At 37.7% G+C, this 27,787-nt stretch overlaps 1 protein-coding gene across 1 annotated transcript; it reads right to left on the bottom strand.

Annotated features, from left to right (window-relative positions):
- Window positions 1-19,044: 19,044 nt before the first annotated feature.
- On the bottom strand, window positions 19,045-21,148 carry LOC109135688 (polyphenol oxidase I, chloroplastic). The gene has a single exon (XM_019251137.3). The coding sequence runs from the start codon at window positions 21,109-21,111 to the stop codon at window positions 19,246-19,248; it is 1,866 nt and encodes a 621-aa protein (XP_019106682.1). The 5' UTR covers window positions 21,112-21,148; the 3' UTR covers window positions 19,045-19,245.
- Between the last annotated feature and the right edge of the window lie 6,639 nt (window positions 21,149-27,787).

Genomic DNA, 27,787 nt, shown 5'->3' with positions numbered 1-27,787 from the left:
GCAGGGGACTAGGATATGTCAGGAGGTTGTGGATAGGGGAAAATGTCTCACTGAAGAACACCAGAACATACTGTTGGGGCAGGTGACAGGTTATGAAATTAAGAGAGTATTATTCTCTATACTTGGAGAAAAATCTCCTGGACCAGATGGATTTGGAACCCATTTTTTCAGAGACACTTGGCATATAGTGGGGAATGAAGTGATTCAAGCTGTACAAGACTTCTTTCAGAATGGTAAACTTCTTAAAGAAGTAAATAACACACTAATCACCTTGATTCCAAAAGTGAAATGTCCAGGGCATCTGACAGAATACAGACCAATAGCCTGCTGTAATGTGATATATAAAACTATAACTGAGGTTATTTGCTCTAGATTAAGCAAGATATTGCCTGATATTATTGCTGAAAATCAGGGGGCCTTTATAAAAGGAAGATTCATTGCTCACAATGTGCTGATTTGCCAAGATATGATGAGGTGCTATGGAAGGAACAAGACAAGCGCTAGTTGTATAATCAAGATGGATATAAAAAAAGCATATGACTCAGTGGATTGGAATTTCATTGAAGATATGTTAAGGGCTCTAAAATTTCCTGAAAAATTCACACAGATGATAATGGAATGTGTAAGATCTCCACAGTTTACATTGGTAATCAATGGAAGCTGCTGTGGTTATTTTGCTGGGAAGAAGGGGCTCAGACAAGGTGACCCTATGTCACCTTTACTGTTTGTCATTGGCATGGACTATCTTTCCAGAACAATGAAGATGATAGGGGAGAATTCAGATTTTAAATACCACCCAAGATGCTCAGGGGTGCAACTTAATCATCTTTGTTTTGCAGATGACCTTATACTATGCAGTAACAGTGAACTCAAATTTGTGTATCTGATGCTACAAGGCTTCAAGCATTTCTCCAATGTCTCAGGCTTGGAGGTAAATGAGAACAAAACAGAAGTGTACACAACTGGAATGAAGGAGGTGGAGGTTCCAAGAATTCTGAATGTTTCAGGGTTCACTAGAGGTAAGCTACCTTTTAAATATCTTGGGGTCCCAATCAGCCACAAAAGGTTGGGAGTGAAGGAGTGTATGGTGCTGGTGGAGAAGATGACAGCAAGAGTGAGATGCTGGAGTAGTAGGAATATCTCTTACCAGGGTAGATTGATACTTGCTAATGCAGTTTGCTTAGTATCCAAGTGTACTGGTCCCAGATTTTTGTCCTGCCAAAAAAGGTTATCCATGAAATACAGATGGTTTGTAGAGCATATCTGTGGTCAGGGAACTATTTCAGCAGCAGGGAGAGGTTATGTAGCATGGGAAAAGGTGTGCACTCCTAAGTATGCTGGAGGTTTAGGTGTGAGGAATTTAGATTGCTGGAACAAGGCTACAATGGGTAGATATTCATGGGCGCTGGAGAACAAGAAAGATAACCTTTGGATTAAGTGGGTGAATGAACTATATGTAAAGAATGATGAGTGGTGGGATTACAAACCTGCCCAAGGTTGTAGCTGGTACTGGAAGAAGATTTGTGAGGTCAAAGATGAAATTAAGGGCAGGATAAATGTGGCTGTGCTACAGAATATGCCTGATTATTCAGTCAAGTCAATATATAATCTATTGACAGAAGAATTCACCAAGATACAACGGGACAAATATGTGTGGGACAGAATGGTAAACCTAAAGCATAGATTCTTCCTGTGGTTGATGAAATTGGACAGGTTACAGACTACAAAAAGACTATATGCTATGGGAATTGCAGCAACAGACCAATGTTTGAGTTGTGGAATGCAACCAAGGGCACTTGTTCTTTGATTGCTGTTATAGCAAGGCTGTTCTCAGGAAGATTATAATATGGGTGGGAGTTCAGAAGAGTAATCTGAATGCACAGAACTTTATCCAATGGATTAGCAGATGCAGGGAAGCCAAATTTAAGAAGCATGTTTATGCTGTTGTGCTTGGAGCTATGGTTTACCACATATGGAGAGTTCGTAATGAGGTGTACTGGTCTCAAACTGTGTTTTCTATAAATAACACAGTGTATAGAGTACAGAAAGATGTCATTGATAGATGCTATAGTGTCATCCCTAAAAAAGTTTCAACAGCTAATAGAAGATGGCTTAGGGAGCTTGCACTTCATGTGTGTGTGTAAAGGGTGTCTGAGGGCCTTGGGGTAGGGGGTCCAACCTAGTTGGTTTGCCTCCCCTTGGTTGCTCTGTAGGTTGTATGTTTTATGAATGGTTTGCAATATATTTCTTTGACTTAGCAAAAAAAAAAAAAAAATTGTAAAATACAACTTCTTTTTTCGCCGTAAGTCTTTATATTCTAAAAAGTTGAACTTGATGATGAAATGGAGAAGAATTAACAAATGATTTTTTTAATATTCTCTTATTTGTAAAACTATATGCTACTTATATAAGCGTCTTTCAGATTATTGATATTTTCATAGTCTTGTGTATTAAACATTTGAATTGGAATAGGTTATTTATATAGCTTTTCTTGTGAGTTCCAATTTTACTACATCATCATTCAGTTAGTAGTTATTAGTAGCGCTCAACGTTAACTTCATTATTTGAAAATAATTTAGGCGAGAAAAATCACATATATTAAAAGGATCAAACTAAAAAAAAATAGAACTATTCTAAAGACTCGACCATTTTGGACCCATTTTAGACATAGGACTGCTGGAACTTTTTAGACCTAATGGGCCTAAGACAGATCTAGGTCCACTTTAAAAATAATGTAGATCTAAGTATGAGTCTTGGTGGACCCACTCTAAAGTCGACTCATTAATATCTCTAACATGGTATTACTACTTCATCCTCAATTAGTTGACCTCTTATATTTAGACTCGCATATTGAATAATAGGAATTTCACGCTTCATATTTTAACAATGAACGACCTTCTAAAAGTGGAGCGACGTAGTTAAGAAGTGTGTACGATAGCTAACGATTGGAAAAGTAAGAAGATACTTTCAATTGTTCCATTTGTGTCCGTCTTTGCCGTAATTGGGAAGGATATCAATTGCCATTGCTCTCAGAGAAATAGAAGGAATTTTATAAATAATGCTAATGAGATTAAGTCTAGGATAAATGCTATGCAATGCGCTAAGAATGGGCTTTGTGTGGTAACACAAAAATCAAGGTTTGCCTTCACCAACAAGAAAAAAAATTACATGAAAGCATATACTGATTAGCTTTTTTGGAAGTAAGTCACCAATAAAAACTTTAGGTACGTTTCCTTCTCTCTGTAAAATTTTCTCAACCAAAACCTAAAAACATAAGCCCATCTAGATTCGCCTCCCTAGAATCGTTGGCGGTTGGCTTCTCAGCATCGCTCGCCGGCGGCCCTAGCCCCCTAGTAGCTTTTGAAGATTCTTTGTCGTCTTCCCCCTTCTCGTTCCCTACCCCAATTTCTTTGTCGTTCTTTGTCGTCGCAGGTATGTTGGGCTCCCCTTCCAGATCTTTGCCCTCCCTCCCTTCTATCTCCCCTGTTGCGTGTCTCGGGCATCCCTGTTCCTCCTCCCTTATTGTGTTCATTGGCATCCCTTTCCCCCTCCCTTATTGTTGTTTCCCATTGAGTCTCCCTTCACTACTTTCCCCTGTTGAGTTCGTAACAGTAGCCACTGTCTCTTTGCGTCCCTTTCCCCGTTAGGTTCTTGCGCTCTTTAGATCTAATCCCCCTCCCCATGTTCCCGAGCCCCATTCCTCTCCTCCATCCTGGTCGAGTTCCCTTTCCGTCTCCCCTATTTTGGTCAAGTTTCCCCTTCCCCGGTTTGCGTCTGTGTCGAGTGCTAATATGAATTTAGTACTTGAGTTTTTAGTTTCTTTATTGTTTGTTTTATATTTCAGTTTTAATTTAGTATCCTCCAGATCCAATATCCTTTGCCTTTTTGCATATGGATGTGCTTGGGTGTTCGTTAGTAGTGATTGTTGGGCAGTGCAAAGCTCTTATCTATGACAAAGAAAGATCTAGTAAACCTGGTGAATAGAGCTAATGCTCCTGGAGTTGGTCATGAGGTTCATGTTGCTTTAGGACTTCGAGTGTTAGTTAAGATGAGAGAAAGTTCTCAATTCAGATTTGTTTTGCGTCGTTCTATTAGGTTAGAGATTGTGAGGTTGGATCTTCAGATCCATAAGTGGGGCGAAGTTCATCAACCTAACTCGCCCCAATTTCTCGTGATGGCTTCAAGTGTCATAACACCTGAAAAATGCATCTTGTGGGAGGCCCTCCAATTTGATTTGGAGCACGTTAAGAACTCCACCTCTATCGAGTTTCAGTATAATGTGACTAAACTCTGGGTACCCTCGCAGCAGGGTCAGAAGTCACCAAAGAACGTGACTTCATTGTTAGTTGATTCCGTAGAATCCCAGGAGGTTGTTTCTCTTCACGGGCCTTGGGATTTAGCGTCTAGTGGACATTGGGGTTTACTAGCTCTAGTGCGACATTCTCTCGTAGAAGATCGTCAGAGTTTCGTATCATAACAAGCCCCCTCTCATATCATGTCTTTTTCATCAAGACATGTCATCCAACCTCACCCGTCATCGCTCAAGACAAACTACTTTTGGACTGGACATGGAATAGTTATTGTTTTCTTTCTAAAGTATGTAAGAGCTAATAGAACTCTTGTTACCGTTCATTTATGTCTGTTTGATTGTATTAGTATTAGGTTGTACTCTAATTTTAATTAATCCAAAATTTCTCGATGTCAATAAAAACAAGAAGAAAAAAGTTTCTTCTTTACAACTCTGTGCCACAACACGCGCATAATTAGGGGTGTTAACGAGCCGAATCGAGACCGAACAGGACCAGGCTCCGCTCGGCTCGAGAATGTGAGGGTCCAAGCTCGGCTCGAGCTCGAAAATCTGGGCTTAGCTCGAGTTCGAAAAAAAAAATTCGGCTCGGCTTGAAAGAGTTCGTGAACTATTCGGCTCGAAAAAGCTCGAAAATATTTCTAGTACATTAGCGCACACTTGCTTCCAATATCGAATTTCTAGTTTTTTCCAACAAACGAAATGCATACTTCAAAGTTCAAACTTTAAAGAAAAAAAAAGTTGATAACAAGTTTAACAAAGTTCACATCAAAAACAAAGTTTACAAGTCACAACAACTTTGACAAAGTTTTACACAAACACACAAAGGACAAAGTTTTATACAAACACATAAACAACAACTCCTCTTCCTTTAACATTAATTCATTTCCAAGTACAAGCCAATCTTCATGTTTTTTTTCCCATAAGACCTACAAAATATATTTAACACATACATTAGAATAATATTATGAAGATTTAATTTTATAAAAACACAACTTATTCATTTATGTAATAAAAAGTATAAGATTAGAGAAGAGTGAAAAAATAACCTCATACAAGAACGAAATTCATGGAATAGGAATCATGATTTCTTTTGGTTCATCTTCATCAATAAACTACAAATATGAAATTATAGTTAGCTATAAAAACAATATCCTTAAACATAAAACAACAAAAAATAATTTTAGTCTTACTTTGTTCTTTCTCTTGATTCCAAAAGTGGACCTACACCAATCTCCCGTGCAAATCAACATTTGCACGGTTTCTGGAAGCAATGAAGATCGATATGGATCAATAACTCGGCTCCCAGCACTAAATGTAGCCTCTGAAGCAACAGTGGTAATAGGAATAGCTAACACATCAGCAGCCAATCTAGACAAAACAACAAATTTGCTAGCTCTTTCCTTCCACCAATTTGAGGCATCAAACCTATGTCCTTCATCAGTTGCAGTACATTCCTCAAGATATACATCAAGTTCTGATTTTCTAGGCTCCACTCTTACCCCACTTCTAACAACTTGTAAAACTCTTGACATCCCCGGAAGGCTCCCCCCTTGAACTATAAGTGGAGCTCCACTCCTACTTTCTTTACGATGTTCTTCCAAAGGAGGATACAAAGCCTTATACTCATCATATAACTCATACAAAGTATCCTTAACCTTATTAATGTTCACTAGGGGAAAAAACAGAAAGGGCTGCGCAGGAAGGCTACGCTTTTTTTAAAAAGCGCAACCCTACATAGCAGAAGGGCTGCGCTTTTTCCTAAAAGCGCAGCCCTTCACCTAGTAGGGCTGCGCTTTTAGGAAAAGCCCAGCCCTTCCGTAGGTAAGAAGGGCTGCGCTTTTTTAAAAAGCGCAGCCCTACTAAGTGAAGGGTTGCGGTTTTTAAAAAAGCGCAGCCCTTCTGCTATGTAGGGCTGCGCTTTTTAAAAAAAGCGCAGCCCTTCCTGAAAAAATTTGAAATAAAAAAGTTTGCGGGCTTCAAATATTAAGCGGGATTCGTCAAATATATTATCCCTCATTCTCTCTCCTCTCTCACGTCCCTCATTATTCCTTTCCTCCTTCTCTTTCATCCTCTCTTCTCTCTCAAAAACTCCCATAAACATTTGCGACAAAAACCCTGAAATGATTTGCACTAAACATGTCGACGGAGTCCGATTGTCTATTGTGATACCTTTTCGGAAGCGGAACGGGCCAACGAGTCAAACTCACCACTATGCTGTGATGTTTAGGCTTTTTAAGCCATCCGAGTTCGTTTAAGCCTCCAAATAGGCATTTTAAGTTTTTCCGAATTTTTTTCCCCTTAAATTATGTATTAGGGTTTTGTTTTATGTATTTAAACATTATTAGGTTAATGTTTGGAGGTAGTTCTTGTATTTTCAAATCTATAATGTTCTTGTATACTTCTCTTTGTTTATATATATTGATTAATGTTCTTGTATACTTCTCTTTGTTTTGATTAATGTTCTTGTATACTTCTCTTTGTTTTGATTAATGTTCTTGTATTTTAATCTTTGTTTTGATTAATGTTCTTGTATTTTCAGATCTATAATTTCTTGTATTAGTTTTTGTTAGTTTTTTTCATTTTCGTTTCATTTTTTTGTTTGTTTTGGGTTTAGTATTTTCATTTTCATTTCGTTTCTCTTCTGTCTAATTTCAGAAAATGTGAGATCATGAGTAAAAAAATGTCAAAAAAAATTTTTTTTTTTATTTTTTTTTTGGTAGGAAGGGTTGCGCTAGTTAGGAAAAAGTCAGCCCTTCTAGCTCAGAAGGGCTGCGCTTTTTCCTAACTAGCGCAACCCTTCTAGCTTAAGGGCTGCGCTTTTCTAGCGCAGCCCTACTTAAAAAGTGAAGGGCTGCTACTGAAAGGGCTGCTGTCAAAAAGCGCAGCCCTACAGGCCTTTTTCAGCGCAGCCCTTCTTCATTTTTCCACTAGTGGTTCTCCCTAACAAGATTGGAAGGAAACATATGAGGAAATGTAATTTCAACAACCTTCATTTTCAAACGAGGGTCTAACACCCCACCAATAGCCATGAGTAAATTACATTCACCCCAATACTTATCAAATCTTTCTTTCATGTTTTTCACCATATCTTTAACAAAAGGGTTGGGAGAACAATAATTTTTGTCCAACATTTCTTTGATGTAAAAAACTTCACTAAGGAAAAAGTTGGAAGTGGGGTATTCAGACCCTGAGATAAAATTTGTGGTATCATAGAACACTTTTAAGATATCATGAACATTCTTGACAATGATTTTGACTTGCTTGAGACCATATTGCACAATAATGTTCAATATATGTGCACAACAACGTACATGAAACAACGCTCCACCACATAACAACCTCTTTGTAAGTGAGACAGTATCCTTTAAAATTTGTATCCATGAATCATTTGCAGTGGCATTATCAACCGAAACCGTAAAAACCTATATTTGAAAAAAAAAACGTAATTGTTATCATAAGTAAAGATCAACTAGCATGTAAGAATAAACATATTATTCAAAAGAATTTGACAAACACTTACTTTATTCTCAATATTCCACTCTTTCAAACATTTGAAAATGCAATTCGCTATGTCTTTGCCTTTTTGAGGAGGAGGTATATGAACAAAACTCAAAACTCACTTTTGGAGTTTCCAATCACGATCAACAAAATGACCCGTAAGAACCATGTACTCAATCCTTTGTGGTCTAGCACGCCAAAGATCAGTGGTCAAGGAAATTCTATCTACATCCTTCAAAAGAGCCTTTAATTTATTTTTCTCTGCCTCATAGACTTTGAAAGCATCAGTTTTAATAGTGTGACGTGAAACAGATTTCCATTAAGGTATCCCCCTCTTTAACATCATGTTAAAACCTTCTTCTTCTACTACACTAAAAGGCTTTTCATGCATGACAATCCAATTAACAATCCCCTCCCTCATAGATAACATATCTAGTTCACCATTATGTAAAGCGCTAATACCTCCAGAATTTGGTTTACCCGCACTTGAATCAGATGGCAAAAAGTTAATCATACTTTATTGCTTTAGTTTCAATTTTCTTCGAGCACAATTAGACAAATGTCTTTTTATATGACTAGTAGTGCCACTCTTTGAAACTGTATAACGAGATTTACAATGCTTACATTGAGTTTTCCATTCCCCATTTATTTTTATGGGATCCTCCATATCCTTCACACCTCTGATTTTCTTGCTCTCTTGAAAGAATGATCATCCTCGTCCCCACCTAACTCTTGATTAGAGTCAATATGAGGTTCTTCCTCCATTTCTTCATCTTGGATCTCATCATCAATAGGTACAAAAAATTCTTCCCCATTAGGAGTAGAAGAGCAATCAGGAGTCAATGATGGTTGTTAGAACCCAAGGTGACACTCAAGAAGGGGGGGTTGAATTGAGTGACGAAATTTGATCGATTTTCGCAAAACTTTTGTTATCACACAGTGCCAGCTACTGTGCGAAATAATCGTAAAGTGATTAGTTTGTTTTTGCGAAAACTAAAACTTAAATTACGTAGAATTTGATGCACAAACACAGAATATAACGTGGTTCAATCTCACCTCTGAGATCTACGTCCACACGAAACAAAACTCTTTATTTCTTTGAACCTTAAGATACCAACCTCTTGATACAATAAGACTCCCTCACTACTAACCCTAGTAGTGCTAACCAACTCTTAACTCTAAGAATTGACACTCTCTATAATAGTGAAATTACAGAAAGAAAGAATCCTCAAACGTGTGCTTCTTAGTCAAGCAATTAGAGGACAATTACACTCGTATATTCGTGACTTGAATCTGACTCAAACAGTGCTATACTCTGTGCGAAGGAAATAGTTTTCAGCTCTTAATATCTCCAATCTTTCTCTCTGAAAACGTGAGATCTAAAAGTGAATTATAAATTCCTTTTATAAGACTTGGTTTGGACGAAAATCCTTCAAAAATATCTTTATCTTTTAATCCTTAATTTAAGGATAAACTCTCTTTTTAGAAAAACAAACTTTATCTTTTTCTATCTTTATCTTTAATCTCAAAAGATAAGTTTTTTCTTATTAGATTTTCTTTTCAACTAAAATTCTGTTTTTATCAAAAAATATTTTCCAAATCCTTTTTGAAAACAAATTACGTTGTTTACTAAAATTCTTTTCTAAAACTCGTTTTCTAAAATTATTTTCATAAAACACGTTTGTAAAATATTTTTCTAAAACCACGTTTTTTATAAAATTCTTTTTCTAAAACATTTTTATGAAAATCTTTTATCTTATTTTATAAACTAATTTCCTTTTATATAGACATATATAATTAATACAATTATTTATTTTCTTAACTCTAAGAAAATAATAATTATACTAATTTTATATTTCTATATTTAGCACATAGTATATCACCTAATTCAAGCCTATTACATTTTATACAAAGTAACTATTCTAAGGAACATATAAACTTGACTTCAATCTTGATTCTTCTTTTCTTCAAAGTCTTCATTTATTAATTTCTTTCTTCATGCATCTGTTTCAACTGTTACATACTTTCATACTAAATATATTATATTAATTTTCATCATCAAAACATAATATGTGCATAAACATAACATGTACATGCACAACAAATTCCCCCTTTTTGATGATGACAAACCATAAATATAATATTGTTAGATAATCACTTGTTCCCCTCAAAGTATGCATCATTAATCACAACATAATATCATTCACATACCAAGTAACTTGGTAACCAAGATCATTTCATTCAATAGTCTAAGTATTATACCCATCTTCCCCCTTTTGACATTATCAAAAAGGAGACATCAACATGTTTAGCAAGTCAAAGTGAGATATAGTCGTAAAATAATTCAAGTAGCTCAAGCAATAAATACTAAGGATGCTGGTGCTATGTCATAATCCAACTCACAATCCGAAGTCATTAAGCAAAAATATAATCCAACTCACAATCCGAATTTATGAAGCAAGAAAATATAATGAAGGATCATGTTAATAGCTAAGAATGTAAGATGGAGATAGGTAATGCAAGCTTAAAGATTTGAAATGGCAATTGGCTCAACAAGTGCTTAAACCCTTTTTCATATTTTCAACTTTCGCAAATAACATTAAGACTTTCTTCACTGTGGCACTGTGTGTGCCACTGAACAATCTTTTTCCTTTCAAATATAACTAATCTTCGGATATATGGGAATCCAAAATAATGATTTTCAAACCTTTGATAATATTTTTTCCATCTTAAATTTAATCTAACACAAGTGTCTTACTCTTCTTTTTTCTTCTCTTCTCTCTCTTTTTTTTTTTTTTTTTTTTTTTAAAGAGAGTCAGACCATACAATATTACTAGAGTCAATCAATAAGATATCAAAGGTGAAATAAGTTAATTCGAACTCATTTTCTTCTAGATACATCTCATGGCACCACTGTGCCCGCACAGTTGAAACAGTACTTTATTCTTTCAAGCATTAGTGTTCTTCCAACCTTTTCATGTTCCCCCTTAACTAATGCGTCTTCTTCTTTCACATATTAAATATATATGCTCCATATACCATGAATCAAGATTAAAAGCACTTGTTGAACTTTGGATGAATTGTGAAGAAAAGAAGGATAATAATAGGGAAATGAAGATAAGGTGGAATATGAAAGAAAAAATAATGAGGCACAAATGTCAATTCATGAATAGAAAATCAGAATATTGGGCTAAAGATCAACTTGCTATAGAGAAAGAATTTGCATTTCATAGCTCAAAAATTCGGCAACTTAGGATCATATAGCTTATTAGTTCGGCAACTTAGGATCATGACATTAGGACAGCATCATTAGACCATTACGAGTCCTTTTATATCAAGTGGACCTTTACTCACAAAGCTTCACCAAGACATGCATCAATAACACTCTAATTAACATATTTAAAGGAGGACAATAGGCATAATATCAACTAATTTCCAGAAATTAATCCCAAAACCACGAGTTATCTTGTAAAAGGTTCATGCATGACATTCAACATAATTACCTTGATCACATAATTACTTTTCAAACCACTTACCACCATCACATTCTCTATGGAGTGTGTTAAAGATTTGCCGACATTTCAAATACCAATTTATCCCTTTTTATTAGTGCCAAATATAACACACCTCCATGGTAGGCTACTAGTGAGAGGAATTGAGATTTATCACTAGTCATATGTCTTGAGCAGCCTTTGTCAAGATACTATAGGCTGCTTCCTCTCACATTTGCCTGCAAAAGAATCACTTGTTAGTTTTAGGAACCCAGATTTGTTTGGGTCCCTTTTTCTTACGCTGAGCATCAAGTATGTCTTTCCTAACCCAGATTTGAGTAACACGTTTGATATTCTTTGCAATTCGATTTTTCTTTTTGTTGCAGTCGTCAATTAGATGACCATTATTTCCACAAAAATTGCAAATTAGATATTCAGGAAGGCCCACGTATTTTCTCTTTCGAAGGTCCTTACACAGAGTCTGGCACTGTGCGGATGATTAGTGTATCCTAATCCAGTTTTGTTCATGTTGTTTGTGGTGCTAGTTAAGTAGTTTAGAGCATTCATTCCGTTTGTCCATTTGTCATGCATCTTACGAGCAATGGAAAGTTGTGATTCTAAGAATTCGACTGAGGTATTTAGATCACTACTTCTTTTTCTGGAAATCTCTAAGTCTCTTTTAACTTTTTCAAGATCTTCTCTTAACTTAGCATCACTAGGCAGCATTGAAGGAACAATACTAGATTCCTGTCTTGAATTTTTAAGTTCAGTCAATTCGTTATTTAGTGTTTCAATCTGTTTTTCAAGACACGTTTTTTCAGTTTCACAAAAGTGGATGGCACTGTTCGATTTTTTATGTCATCAGCCAGGATTGTTTTTTCGTGTTTTAGTGTTTGTATCTCAATGTCTTGCTCATCAATCCTTTTCAACAATGTTTTATTTTCTTTCAATAAATCCTTATACTCTAACTCTAATCCAGTCTTTAGTTTGGTCAAATTTTTTATTTCCTTTTTCATGATATCAAAATTATCATTCATGTTTTGACAATCATCAATTACATTACCAAGTAGAGTGACAAGTTGACTTTTTGAAAGAAGATGAATTGAAGGTTTTAAGGAAGTTAGGCTTACCTCACTGTCTTCTACCTCTTCAAGAGGGTTCGAACTTTTAGCCATTAAGCATAGATGTGAGTCGTCCTTGCACAGTGCCGTCTTCAGTGTTGTCTGTACAGCATTCAGACATAATTTGCCTCGTGGCACTGTGCCTGGCACTGATCTCGTCAGAATCCGAGTCTCCCCAGACTGCCGCAATCATAGCTTTCTTGTACTCTTTCTTCGACTGCTCTCGTTTTTCCTTAGGCTTTTCTTCATCCATAGAGGAATTCTTTAATCCTGTGATCAACTCACCACACTTGAAACAACCAGAGTTAGTAGCACTTTTCTTAGGGTTAGAAGTAGTGCCTTTACCTTTGAAGTTTCCACTTCTCCTGAAGTTGTTGCTCCTGTTCTTTTTTAAGAAATTTTGAAACTTTCTAGTTAGAGACGCTACTTCTTCATCACTTTCACTATCATCCGTTTCTACTTCAGTTTTTAAGGCCAACCCTTTATTCTTTGGTTCATTTGATTTAGAACTAAAACAAGTTCATGGTCATTAAAGAACCAATTAGTTGTTCTAGTGGAGTTTTGTTAGATCTTTAGCCTCTTGAATAGCAGTGATTTTGGGAAGCCATTTATTAGTCAAACTTCTTAACACTTTTCTAACTAAATCTTCAGAAGAATAGATTTTTCCTAAGGATCTTAGTTCATTAGTTATTAGTGTGAATCTGGTAAACATATCTTTAATAGATTCGTCCTTATTCATTGTGAACAATTCATATTCATGGACTAGTAAATCTATCCTAGACTGTTTTACCTCATTTGTACCTTCATGGGCCAATTCCAGTGTGTCCCAAATTTCCTTAGCTGTAGTGCATGCCGAGATCCTTGAATATTCATCAGTCCAATTCCAGATTGGAGAATACTCATAGCTTTGTAATTCTTTTCGGCTTTTCCATAGTCAACAGAATTATACTGATCTTCTTCCTTGTCGATCAGCTTTCCTTCAGCATCTTTGACTTGAATAGGTAGAGGTCCAGTCTTTATGATTCTCCAGCATTCAAAATCAGAACCTTGAATGTAGATCCTCATCCTAGTCTTCCACCATCCATAATCCTTCCCGTTGAAAACAGGACACTTGGAATACCTGTCACGATAGTCATCTTGCGTGTTCATGATTTCTATTCTCTAGATGTGAGTCTTACGAGAATAGCCTGCTCTGATACCACTTGTTAGAACCCAAGGTGACACTCAAGAAGGGGGGGTTGAATTGAGTGACGAAATTTGATCGATTTTCGCAAAATTTTGTTATGCACAGTGCCAGCCACTGTGCGAAATAATCGTAAATTCTGATTTGAGTTTTTGCGAAAACTAAAACTAAAATTAGTTAGAATTTGATGCACAAACAGAATATAACGTGGTTCAATCTCACCTCTGAGATCTACGTCCACAGAAACAAAACTCTTTATTTCTTTGAATCTAAATACAACCTCTTGATACAATAAGACTTCCCTCACTACTAACCCTAGTAGTGCTAACCAACTCTTAACTCTAAGATTGACACTCTCTATAATAGTGAAATTACAGAAAGAAAGAATCCTCAACGTGTGCTTCTTAGTCAAGCAATTAGAGGACAATTACACTCGTATATTCGTTACTTGAATCTGACTCAAACAGTGCTATACTCTGTGCGAAGGAAATAGTTTTCAGCTCTTAATATCTCCGATTTTTCTCTCTGAAAACGTGAGATCTAAAAGTGAATTATAAATCCCTTTTATAGACTTGGTTTGGACGAAAATCCTTCAAAAATATCTTTATCTTTTAATCCTTAATTTAAGGGATAAAATCTCTTTTTAGAAAAACAAACTTTATCTTTTTCTATCTTTATCTTTAATCTCAAAAAGATAAGTTTTTTCTTATTAGATTTTCTTTTCAACTAAAATTCTGTTTTTATCAAAAAATATTTTCCAAATCCTTTTTGAAAACCAAATTACGTTGTTTACTAAAATTCTTTTCTAAAACTCGTTTTCATAAAATTATTTTCATAAAACACGTTTGTAAAAATATTTTTCTAAAACCACGTTTTTTATAAAATTCTTTTTCTAAAACATTTTTTATGAAAATCTTTTATCTTATTTATAAACTAATTTCCTTTTTATATAGACATATAATATTAATACAATTATTTATTTTCTTAACTCTAAGAAAATAATAATTATACTAATTTTATATTTCTATATTTTAGCACATAGTATATCACCTAATTCAAGCCTATTACATTTTTACACAAAGTAACTATTCTAAGGAACATATAAACTTGACTTCAATCTTGATTCTTCTTTTCTTCAAAGTCTTCATTTATTAATTCCTTTCTTCAGGCATCTGTTTCAACTGTTACATACTTTCATACTAAAATATATTATATTAATTTTCATCATCAAAACATAATATGTGCACAAGTGGAATCATTATCTGTCAAACACACAACAATGCAACGCGCATGAATCAACCTAAGTTACAAAACATCTTAGAGGTAAACAAAATAAATAAGTTATGAAAGTGGTTGATCCATTAAGAACTTTTCAATTCAATTACATAAACCACTATACTTGATAATTTAAAGTAGGATAGATATATTTCATGAGCAACACACTTAACATAAACTCTTCTTAGAATAATCAAGGAGAAACACTTAACAGAAACTGTATGTAGAGATGGAACTGTAGATTACACATACAGAGGATGACAGTGAAAAGTTTCAACAAAATCATGAGGGATTACAATTTTCTGAGTACCATTTGTGTTACAGGTTACTTCCCTTTCAAGGTGTAAAACCAACTATTTAAGCATGTGATAGAAAGCTTAAGCCAAGTAATTAAAAAAAAAAAGGACCGAACTGACTATATAATTTTGCCAACATGTAAGACTCGACTGAATAGTTTTTCCACAGAGAGATTGTATAGACAAGTGCAGTAAATCGAAAAATGTATAGAAAATACACAAATAGCAAAATCAAACTCATTCCCACCCAACTGCAGTAAAACCATTCAAACTCAAAAAAAAAATGTATAAACAACACATAAAAACTTTGAATTCAGATTAAATCAAAAAACTTCGAATTCACATTAAATAGAAAAACTTCGAATTCATCATACAACGACACATAGAAATTTCGAATTCAGATTAAATCGAAAAAAAAACGAAAACTATGAACATTAGCCGTCATCCTGCTCGCCGCCGAAGACGATGTTGCTCGCCACCGTGACAATACGCACACAGGCACGCTGGTCGCCGCCGAAGTTACGCTGGTCGCCGCCGTCAACTGGACTATATATTGGGGATTTAGGGTTTTCGAAAACCGTTGAAGAAGTGTAGCAGTAGAACGGCTGAATGAACGTTGAAGTGCTTAACTTTCTTTGTTTTTGGTGTTTCAATTGTTTGTTTGTTTTAAATTTTAATTGGGCTGAGAAAAAAATCCTTAGTTTGTATCTTTTAATTGCGCTAAATATTTTAATTTGGTATATATTTTTAAAGTGGACTTGAAATTGTAATTATTCAAGTTGGGTTAGAAATTCATATATAAAAATTTGTACTTTAAAATTTTTTCGAACATGTTTGCAAGCTTTCGAGCTGAATTCTACTAGGCTCGGCTCGGCTCGGCTCGTTAAGGTCGCGAGCCGATCTCGAACTCGAGCCGAGCCCTCTCGAGTCGAGTTTTGATCGAGCTTTGACCGAGCCGAGTTCGAACAGTTTACGAGCCTCCCTGATTCATTAACACCCCTACGTATAATAATATGCTTCAACGGAAAGAAGTTCAAGTTCATAAAGTATTAAGTTTACATGGATGATAATGTGTATTATTACTTTGAAGGCTAGAACTACAAAAAGCTAAACCTAACCCCACAAAAATCAACCTAAACCTTCAAAAATCAGTGACTTACCCACAAGGATATTAATAAGAGTTTCAAGGCAAGCGGCTTATTAGTTACCGACAACACTGTTTAATTATTATTATCTCTTATTTGCGGATCATGCTTCTACGGTCTCACATCAATTAAATTCAATGAGTTGAACCTAGAAAAGCGAGCAATGAAGATATTCAAACTTTTGAACCGTGTTGATCAAACTTGGAACTTGGAAGAATCATAATAAACCAACCCAGTAAAATCCATATTTGAATACTTTTCCGATAATATTTGCTCCCCACAATAAAAATATTACTCCTTTCATATCGTAATATAGTGTTTGTTTTTTAAATGGTCTTTAAGATGGACGTTTGACCTTCGATATTTTCAAGTTTTTGTTAATAAAAAATTCAAAAAAATTGATCTTATAAAACTATACATTGAGATGAATCTAACATGATCCTACATGATCGTATTTTTTTTTTGTAAATTAATGAGAATATTTGTTCAATGATTTTAGAGTTTGACCATAAATAATAAATTGGTTAATTGGCTAGAACAGCATAACATTTGACTCAAGTGCAAGGAACAGTACAATCTTAAGCGGGTGCAAAGTGTAGCACCAACTTAAATATGTGGTGCAGAAAATAACATAAATGGCATCGAAGCACGGACATTCCACCGAAGCTAGGGAATCTCCATTTAAGGTTATGTTGTTCCTTGCACTTGAGCCAAAGATTGTGTTTTTCTAGCCAACTTCCAACTTCCTCTTTACTCCTCTTCGCCGCTGTTTTACTTCCTCATTTTGCGATTCTCTTCCATGTTCGACGCACCACAAATCTTCACATCAACAAATTGCATCAGCACCAATATCGAAATCGAGTCGCTGGATTTACTTCTATCATCATCAATAATTGACGTGTAACAATTGTGGAGGCGGATCTCAGTTTCTCCTGGCTCAGTATTCGCTGTTGATTCACCAAAGACCACTCCACATGTTGTTTGTAAAAGGGTTGGTTTAATGAGCGCCTGCTTCGAGGTCGCGCCATGGTCGCTCAAACTTTCTGAAACTCTTTTGTTTTGTGGTGAATTAGTACGGAGCGCCTGCTCTTGTGGGCTGGGAGTAATACGAGGCTGTGGTGGAGATGGTGTTTGGTGTGGTGATGCTGCAGTGTTTGGGCATAGGATGACATTAGTGGAGTGGAGGTGGTGTTTGGTATGGTGAAGGAAGATGATGGTGTTGAGGGTGGTGGTGGCGTTGTAGTGTTGTGGGCTATGTAAGAAGGTGGTGGTGATGTAGTGTGGTGTAGGGTCAATTTAGTGTGGTGGAGGTTAAGGAATGGTGTGTTTATTAAAATAAGGGTTGTGTTGTTCCTTGCACTTGAGTCAAAGATTGTGCCTTCTCTTGCAAATTAACCCTTAAAACAATAGAGATTTCCTAGCTCCGGTGGAATCTCCATGCTCCGGTGCCATTTATGCTATTTTCTGCACCACGTGTTTAAGTTGGTGATATTCTTTGCACTCGTTTAAGGTTGTGTTGTTCCTTGCACTTGAGCCCAAGGTTGTGCTGTTCTAGCCAATTAACCCAAAATAAAACGAACACTAAATTATGAGATAGAGGGACTATGTAATATGGCTTGCAGCCTCAAGGTGACTATTCGTCACTATGTAGGCCTCTCTAAACACATAACAGAAGACTTGTTATATATTTCTAGGAATATTTATAAAAAAATTAATACCAATGAAAATAAGCTAGCATAATTGTTAAAGTTCATGGGTTAGTAATTAAATAAGACATAATATTGCACCATACTATACATCATCATTACCCATATTTATCATTTGTATGCTTTTTTTATAATTTGGATTTTCATTAATATAGTGGGATTTATAATTTGTATGCAATCAATGTATTATAGAGAAGAAGATTCTGATTATGAAATTGCTTAATTAACCAAATCATGAATAATCAACAATAACATTACTTCTATTTTATCTCTTTTCTCATATCTTTTAATACAAATACGAGCAAATTTTGACCCTCGTACAAAATTCTCCAAATAAGTCATAAACAATAGGTCTGCTAATCACTCCCTCCGTCTCAAAATATATTTCCATTTCGATTTTGGGTGTCCCAAAATATAGTTCCCATTTTCATATTTAGTTCCAATTTTTCCGTAATTTTTCTAGGAAAACCATGTCCCATCATTTATTTGCTTTTTGAATTTTGTTTTTTTCTTTGTTTATTCAACCAAAATGTTACAATTAATGTTCTTTCACCAATTATTCTCCATTCTCTCTCATAAAATCATATTTTCCCATACAATATTTATTTAAATAAACAAAAAATCCTTATCATCTTTCTTATTTTCTACTTGTATAAATTACAGTGAAAAAAGGTAAATGGGAACTATATTTTAGAATGGAGGGAGTATAAAAAAACAATAGGTCTTGGTATCACTTATAAGTTACATCACCTTTTTTTTAAGGCTACTTTCTTAATGCCACATACAGAATCAATAAGTTGATAGGATTTAAGACTCCACCTAATACTTGCACGCAGTTCAAACAATCCTTTATTTAGTAACAATTTTTTAAATTATCTATGCTGATTTTAGATATACTATCCCAATATAGAATCAACTACAATCAAGTCACTGACAGTCAGACAATTAACGTTACTACAATTAGTGAAAATCTTGGTTAAACATCCATCAACGAATATCAAACATTCCAAACAGAGAATATTATAATAAATGGAGATTATATTATTACTTGGATAAGATACAACTTAACCATGAAGACAAGATCCAACAAATAATAATTAACTCCCAAGATGCAGAAATAAGAGCAACTAACAACCAAATTAAAGGAAATTAATTAGGAGCTGCTAACTAAACAAGTAAATCAGCTCCAATAATGCAAGGTCATTTCAACATAATTAGTGATCAATCTTGAAACTCAATCCTCACATCCTTGATAATGACTGAATCAGTTCCAGTACGTGGAACAAAGATGATATCAAGTCCTTCATCATCATTAGCATCCAAATCGTCAATTAGCTCACTTAATCCAAATTTAATAGTAGTCATCTTCAAGTGTCCATCCTTACCACTATGTCTATGAGGAACGTTTACGAAACTTCCTGCGTACTCAGTTTGAGTACGATTTTCCAACGTTGGACTTTCATCTTCATCGTTAACATACACATCAAACTTAGAGTAAACATCCGATCTCGATTCGACATCGATCACCAAAACCTCTTCTTCATCATCCTTCTCTTGCTGAGTCCTAGACTTCCTTGGCCTTGCCAAGTTAGTCCTAATGATGTTGTCCAACGGCCTAGGGAAAACCAAGGTTGGCACGACAGGATCTGTCTCAGCTTCCGCTTCCGCTTCCGCTTCCGCAGCCCGAGCATTCTTGACGGTGGAAAACACCTTCTTAGCTGGCTTCTTGCCTGGCTTCTTACCTGGCTTCTTACCAGCTGGCTTCTTAGGACGACGATTACGCTTAGGAGTTGGCTTTGATTTCAACCAAGGGAGGTCCATTTGTTGATAGTCGTACCCCAATTTCTTGGTATCCAAGACATCTTTAACAAAGATTTTTATAGGGTTAGCATTTTCATCATAGAAGTAGAAATAGGAGTTCAAGAAATCTGTGTCCTTGAAATCCTTATTCTTAGGGGATATATTCTTCCATATGGACCATGTTCTATCCACATTACCATGGTGGGCATAGAAGATCGGGTCCCGCCCCGCGGAGTAGAAGTTACCCATATCCTCCCAAAATGGAGTATTTGGTGGTGGGTTACCAGTCCAATTATGGACGGTTCCATGTGGTTGGATCTCTAAGGTTCCAGGTCCCGGGTTGACTGGATCCCCTGCCCGGTAAGGTGCTCCTAGGAAAAGAACAGGCTTCTTGGCATTGACAACCATTTGTTTGTACATGATTGTAAGGTTTTGTTCTATTTGTTGCTCATTGGTTAATTCGCTAACCGTATCCGGCCCATCGTAACTAAGATTCATCAAGGTTGGTGGGAGATGGTTTTGGTCACGAATTGCGTCGAAGAAAGGCGAATTTTTGTCGTTAAACATGGAAGGCATATACATGCCATCAGGGTGATCCCAGTTCCAGTATGGAATGGAAAAGGTTGGATCATCGATCAAATTAGCTAAGATTCTTTCATAGAAATATAGGTAAGCCCTATGGAAGGGGAAAAATAACCAAGATCCATGGACCTGAAACTCGAGATTAGGTAAGCCAACTTGATTGTAACCCCCATTACAATAAGCACAATGCACATTTGCTTGGTTCTTAAAGCTACGAGGGTCACTATCAGGTAGAGCTTTCATTAAGGCTAAAGCTTTAGAGTACTTGGCTAAGTACTCATCATCGACCAAATGGGCAGCAGGTCGGAACCTCAACTGGTTTGGGTTAACTTTAGGCAGCTTAAAGTCGAGAAATTGTGAGGCTTTGGGTGGGCAACATTGTAAGGGTGAACCATCATCTATTTTGGCTGGCACACATTGGGTCGCATCGGGGGCGGTAGGGGCAGCTAAGGTATCATTACCACCAGTTAAGGTGGTAGCTGCACCATATAGACCACCTAGCCCAATGAGCAAGTTTCTCCTATCAAACTTGTTGGACTCATTATTGTTTGCTGCATTGCATGAGATCTTAGAAGGGATGCGGCGACGTTGGGTGGATCTAAAGGCAGAAAGTTGGGATGATTTTGATTGCGAAGGGTTGCGGGCGACGGCAGAGAGGTTGTTGGTGGTGGTAGTGGTGGTTGTGGAAGGAGAAAGAGAGGCCATTGTGCTTATATTGTGGTGTGTTTTTATTTATTGGGTGATGGTTTACCTTTCCTTTTATAGTAACTTCAGGGCAATTGGTCTAACCCCAAAAATAAATGCGAGGGATTTTCTTGCTAGAAGTGCTATTAAAAAATTGAAAAGATCAAGAAAGCCGATAGGATCAACGTGATAAGCACTAAATTGATATGATTAAATATTAATAGCAATTATTACTTTACGGCTAGTGAACTATTGATCAAATTGCGTAACTAGTATGGACACAGATCCAGCAGATGGTGACGTATCTGGACAGAAGTTATGGATGAATATTATCAAGTATAAATTTTGAGGTACACAATTTACAAATTACACCTTTTTTTAAAAAAAAATTCAAATAAAATGAATGTAATAACAAAATGACATAAAATTTATATCATTTTATTGAAGTTTATATCATTATCTGTCATTAAATATACGTGAAATTTTGTTACACAATAAGTTATGATGTAACATGTTATGATATTCAATATGCACTCATTTTTTTTTCACAATTACAAGATTATTATAATAATCATATTCTGAAGGACCAAAAATCTATGCACTGATGGCACAAACAATGATGGATGCTTTCCTCCTAGAAAAATATGTCTTTCTTTTACAACTTGTACTGTTTTTTTTTTTTTTTTTTAAAAAGGCATGCATATCATAGAAGGTTTAAAAGATTACAAGTCTAAAATAGTCTATTACAATCCGACATAATAATATCATGACATAAGTTCGGTGGTTCCAGCAGGTTCCTACGAATATTACAATCCCAATCTAAGGATCTACTATCTTTCGTCAGAGCATCTGCAAGTTTGTTTTCTTCACGCCTCACGAACTCGAACCTCACAGCTTGGAAACCCTTTTTTAGATCCCTGCAAATGTTTAAGACACACGAGTATTCTTCATTTAGAATCTGATCATGGGTGATGGATGATATAGCAACTCGGCAATCTGAGCATATAACAATAGAAGGACAGTTTTCCCGATGAGCCAAGTGAAGTCCCTCCACTATTGCAAGTAGTTCGGCCATTTTTGCATTAACAGTAAAAATTTTATTTTGAAAACCCGCAACCCAAATCCCGCGGTTTGTTCTGAGGCTACAACCTAGACCCGATGGTTCACGGGGGGAGGAGAACGAAGCATCGACATGAATAATCATCCAGCGAGGGGTCAGGTCTTTGAGTGGGTAGCTGGGTTGGGGGGTAGCCGTGTTGGCGGTGGGGCACGGTAAACAGGAGTTGAACTCTCCTACTGCAAAGGTGGCTCTCTTTAGGGTCGTGATGGGGTTTGGGAGGGGGGTCCCTTCGAATAGAAACTTGTTGCGGTTTTTCCAGATTTCATGGCATATGTATGGAAATAAGGATTGCCAACTCATTCCATTATACACACTATTGTTTCCCAGATTGTGGGTGCACCAATCATGAAGGTCACCTAAGTGTTGACCAGTGTCAATGGGGATGAGGTCCCAGATGGCCGATGCCTGGTCACAGTCTCGAAGCACGTGTAGGTTGTTTTCCTCAAAGGAGTCACAAATGTTACAAATTGGGTTAGGGACGATGTTTCTAGAGTAGAGCATTTTTTGAGTAGGGAGACACTTATGCCAAATAAGCCAAAGGAAGAATTTGATTTTTGGGGGGAAATTGCCATTCCAGACCCAAGATATATCTTTTTTGTTTTGATGGGTCCTCATGGTTTCACAAAGGAAGGCTTTTTTCAGAGAGAACTTATTCTCCTCAACCAAGGATGAGAATGGCGTGTCAGGTTGATTGGAAGGAGTCCAAGGGGAACTAAGCAGGTGGTGAGTAATCTAGAGAGGGATTTCAATTGAGAAGGGGATTCCATCCCAATTCCCCTAGTTCCAAACATCCCGAACGCTCGCGTTTAACTCTCTATGAGTGAGCGGTCCCGACACGAAGGTTCTAATTGGCCCTATTCCTAACCAATTGTCATCCCAGAAGGACACATTTATACCAGTTCCTAAGGTCCATTGACAGCTTTCTTCGAGAATGTACCACCCTTTACCCACACTCTGCCATACTTGGGACCCTCGGTTAAATTTGGTAATTCTGTCGTGATGAAAATATTTCGAGCAGATACAATCCTGTGCTAGGTTAGGGGGACCATGACACATTCTCCATCCTAGTTTAGCCATGAGGGTTCTATTTAGAGTGAGGTGGTTCCGAATCCCAAGGCCTCCAAGACTCTTTGGGAGAAAAGTCGTCTCTTTAGCAACTAAGTGCATTCTATTTTTCCCGTCCTTCTCTCCCCAAAGGAAATTGTTGCAAATTCTATCTAGGTCAGATAGAGTTGTCGATGGGAAAAAGTTTGCTTGCATGTAGTAGTTCGGGATTGTGTTTAAAGTGGAATTGATTAGAACAGCTCTTCCGACCCTAGATAGAAACTTTGTTTTCCAATTTGCTAGCCTGCTCCTAACTTTATCTACCATAAATTGCACCTCCCCCCTCCTAGGTCGCTTATGTGAGATAGGTAGCCCTAGATACATACCTAAATTTTCCAATTTTTCCACGTTGATTGTACCCATGAACAGTTTTTGAAGGTCAGCGGGGGTGTTGGGGGAGAATATTAACTTACTTTTCTCCTCATTGATTTTTTTGGCCCGACTCCTGGCTAAACTTTTGAAGCACATCTCTTACGGCAAAAGCCGTTGATTCATCAACCCTCCCAAACAACAATAAATCGTCCGCGAAAAGGATATGGGAGACCGGGACTTTTTTCCTACCCACCCAGAAAGGGATCCAATCTTTTCTCTCACATGCAAGGTTTATAAGGGAGGTGAGATACTCCAGGCAAATGTTGAAAAGGTAGGGGGACATGGGGTCCCCTTGATGGAGCCCTCTAGAATGATGGAAGGGTTTTGTTTTCTTACCATTGATGAGGACCGAAGAAGAGGTATTGGAAATGCAGTTCATTATTTGATTTATGGAATCTTGATCTAGGTTGAGGGTAGTCAGGCATTTCCTCACAAACTCCCACTCCATACGGTCATAGGCTTTCTCTAGATCTACTTTGAGTGCAATCCAACCTGATTTCCCTTTCTTTTTATGCATAGAATGAAGAATTTCCGAAGCCACTACTAGGTTAATCTCCGGTCCTCTCCCTTTGATAAAGCTATTTTGATTGTGTGAAATCCAGTTCGGGATGAGAGGCTTGATTCTGTTAACCAAAATTTTAGTGACGAGTTTATACAAGGTATTACAAAGACTAATTGGTCGAAGGTGTTTAACTGTTTCAGGACAGGCTTGCTTGGAATCAGGCAAATTAAGGCATGGCTTAGGTTTTCGGGTATTTTACCTTTCGCAAACCAAGATCCTATTTCCTTGAAAATTTCGTCTTTGACCACACCCCATTTGTTTTGGAAAAATATTGGGTGAAAACCGTCCGGACCCGGGGCTTTAAGGGGTTTCATTGAAAATAGGGCCCCTTGCACCTCTTCCATCGATGGGGGAAAAGATAGTTTCACTGAGCTATCCCATATATTAGGGGTAACCCTAAAAAAAACATGTTCGGTTGTGTATAGTTTTAGAAAAGCCAACCTTATGTGCTCGCTAACCTCCTCGGGGGTTTCTAGGGTGACTCCAACATAGAAAGAATACGACTAGCGTTTCTTTTGATAGCTACACTCTTTTGAAAGAAGCTCGTATTCCTTTCCCCCTCAACTACCCAATTTACCCTACTTTTCATAAGCCAAAGCCATTCTTCTTGCTCAAGGATGTCCCTAATTTCGTTTTCTAGGCTCAGTTCGAGATTTTGGAGGAAGGGGGACGTTGGGTTCAGGTGAAGGGCCATTTGGGTACTTTCTAGGCGCTTCATGGCTCTACTTTTCCTAAGGTAAATGTTCCCAAACTTTTCCTTATTCCAGTGAGTTAATTTTTCCTGCATATTATGGATTTTACCCTGGACATTATCGCTCATCTCATCCCACGCAGTTTGGACAATATTATCGTATGAGGGGTCTTTAATCCACATGGGTTCAAATCTAAATGGTCTATCCCCGTTTCTAGGCCTAGGGTTATCCATTTTTAGCAGAATCGGGCAGTGATCCGAAGTAACTCTAGGTAAGTACCATATACTAGTGTTTGGGAAGGAGGTAAGCCATGCATCGTTCCCCCAGCCCCTATCCAACCTTTCAAGGATTGGGTTGCGTTTTCTTTTATTAGACCAAGTAAATTTTGGACCGTTATAGCCTAGGTCGATTAACTTGCAATAGTTCATGGTTTCAACATATAGCTCGACGCGGCGCCGATTTATCATCCTTCCCCTAAATTTTTCAGATTGACAAGTGATCTCATTAAAGTCACCAAGTACTATCCAAGGTATGTTAATGTTTTCCGAAAAATCACAAAGCTGTTTCCATAAATTTACACGTAGATGATGCTTTGGGCTTGCATAAATAGATGATAATATAAAGGGTATTTTTAGGGAACTTAGCTCCACCAGCGCGTAAATCCCTTGGTAATTCTCCCCAAGTATCTGGATGCTGACTCGCTCCGATTTCCACATAAGGAGAATACCCCCCGTGCGCCCGATAGGTTCCACAAGATGAGTCGAGTCAAAGCCCAAGTCGTTAACCAGGCAACCCGTATTTTTTCTCGAGACTTGCGTTTCAACAAGGATACAAATGTCTGGGTTATAATTTTGGATTAAGTGCCGCATGTTTGGTTTGAAGGAGGGGCGGCTAATCCCTCTCACATTCCACATTATTACCGACATATCATAGGGGAGTTGAGGCATCTTTTTGAGGCCTCGTAGTTTTTCGCAGTCGGCCGTTAGCCACGGCAACACTACCTCCCCCGATTCAGGGTGTAGCCAGATGTCCCTCATGGGCTTGAGAGTGACTTCGGCTTCGCAGAGCCCATTTTTTCTTTTGGCCTCTTCCCAGTTTGCCATGATCTTCATCTGTTTCATCATGGGTAGGATGTCCGTAAGGAGTAATGCATTTGTGTTGTTTAATGCCTTGAACGTTATTGGGGCTCTTCTCACTTGGGCTTTTTGGCGATGGTGTGGAAGAAGGCTCATGGGATCCAGCCACGGCCTGAAAGAGTGGAGAATTTCCCTCTCCTCGCCGTCGGCTCCTCCCTCTCGCTGCAAGAGCCATTTCAGAAATATTTGGACTATGCTGGGCAGGTGAGATGTGTCTTTGAATTGGGGGAGGTGAGCTGGAAAGAAACCTTCTCCGGACACATACATTAGGACTTCCTTGAACCGAGGGTCTACATTGCGTGCTCGGGTCCATAATTATCTGCTTCACCTTGAAGAGCGATAGCTCTATTATCTCCCCATGCTCCTCTGCTACGAGATATTCCACAAACAAGGGAGACGTGTCCGGTTTGAGGGGTAGGGCTGGTCTCGTGAAGAGAATCGGGGCTTCGGGTTTTATTTTGTGGATTCCGGGGGGGGAGATTCCGGAGATAGGCTTAATGGGCTTAAGGATGGTGATAGTGGTGGTGGAGGGGGGGGGTAGATGGTTCGATTTCCTCCGGGGGATGATTCATCTTGGTTATTTTTTCAGAGCGATTTGGATACACTGTGGGTTTTATCTTTCTGGGTGGGAGGAGGTGGAGATTGGGTTTTTAGAGGAGGAGGGGGGGGGGAGGGAACAGGTTTCAAGGTGGGATGAGATGTATGGCCATGTTTCGGGCTGGGCATGGTTTCTGTTTCGTTGGGATGATCATGAAGATCTTCCGCGATTTCCCGTAGGAGAGAGAAGGGATTTTTATGATTTGTTTCGTCTTGAGGAGCAGGTTTCTTTGAGACTATTGCAGAGCTTTCTCTCTCTTCCGCCGTCTGATACTTCCTTTGTAATGTATCACCTTTTCTTTTTGGAGTCCATCTTCCAGAAGGTTTGCTTCTTTTGTCAACTGATTTACTTCTTCCAGAATTGCCCTTGTTGACTTTTAATAATTTTTTCTTTTCAACTTTCTACCATGCTGCATCGTTTCGAGGTTCGAAACCCGATTTCCCAAGGCGAGATGATGATGGTAGTGCACCCTTTTCTTTTTCGTTTACCACCACTGCCACCGGTGAACAACCTTTGTGCCCGAAGGCGTTACAAGTTGAGCAGTGCCACTGGCCCTCAATGAATTCAAGGGCTTGAAACCCTCTGCCAACCCAAGCTCTAGATGGTGGCCGCTTTCCACTCTCCACAAGAAGGCAAATCCTTGCAAATCTTCTGTTTCCTCCTTCCAGTGTTTTGGCATCGATTTTAACCACTTCTCTTATTGCTTGGCCTATTTTGACGAGGATGTCTTGCTTGTAAAGTTCGATAGGCAATTCCGGCAGATTAACCCACATTATTCCTTTACTGCATTTTGCTTGGGAAGGGCGAAATCCCGGTTCCCAGTTTTGGATCCATACATGGGCACCTTGGATGAACCAGGGCCCTTTCGATATTATGTTCGCCCGTTGGCTACTTGTGGCACATTCCACAACGTAAAATCCTTTCCCTAAAGCAATGAGGTTGATGTCTGCGGGCAGTTGCCAGTTCTTTCTGACAAAAGATTTCAAGAAATCCCTCGAGAAGGATTTTCCGGTGACTTTGGATATCAAGGCGTTACTCCATGGTTTAACCAGCTTCGAGTAACGTTCCTCTGAGATAGGAATGAAGACATGGTCACTTTGGATTGAAAGAGGA

This window comes from Beta vulgaris, chromosome 8 (genome assembly GCF_026745355.1).
Source record: "Beta vulgaris subsp. vulgaris cultivar EL10 chromosome 8, EL10.2, whole genome shotgun sequence".
Taxonomy (NCBI): Eukaryota; Viridiplantae; Streptophyta; class Magnoliopsida; order Caryophyllales; family Amaranthaceae; genus Beta; species Beta vulgaris.
Note: the sequence above shows the minus strand (reverse complement) of the source record. Positions and strands in the feature narration are given on the sequence as shown.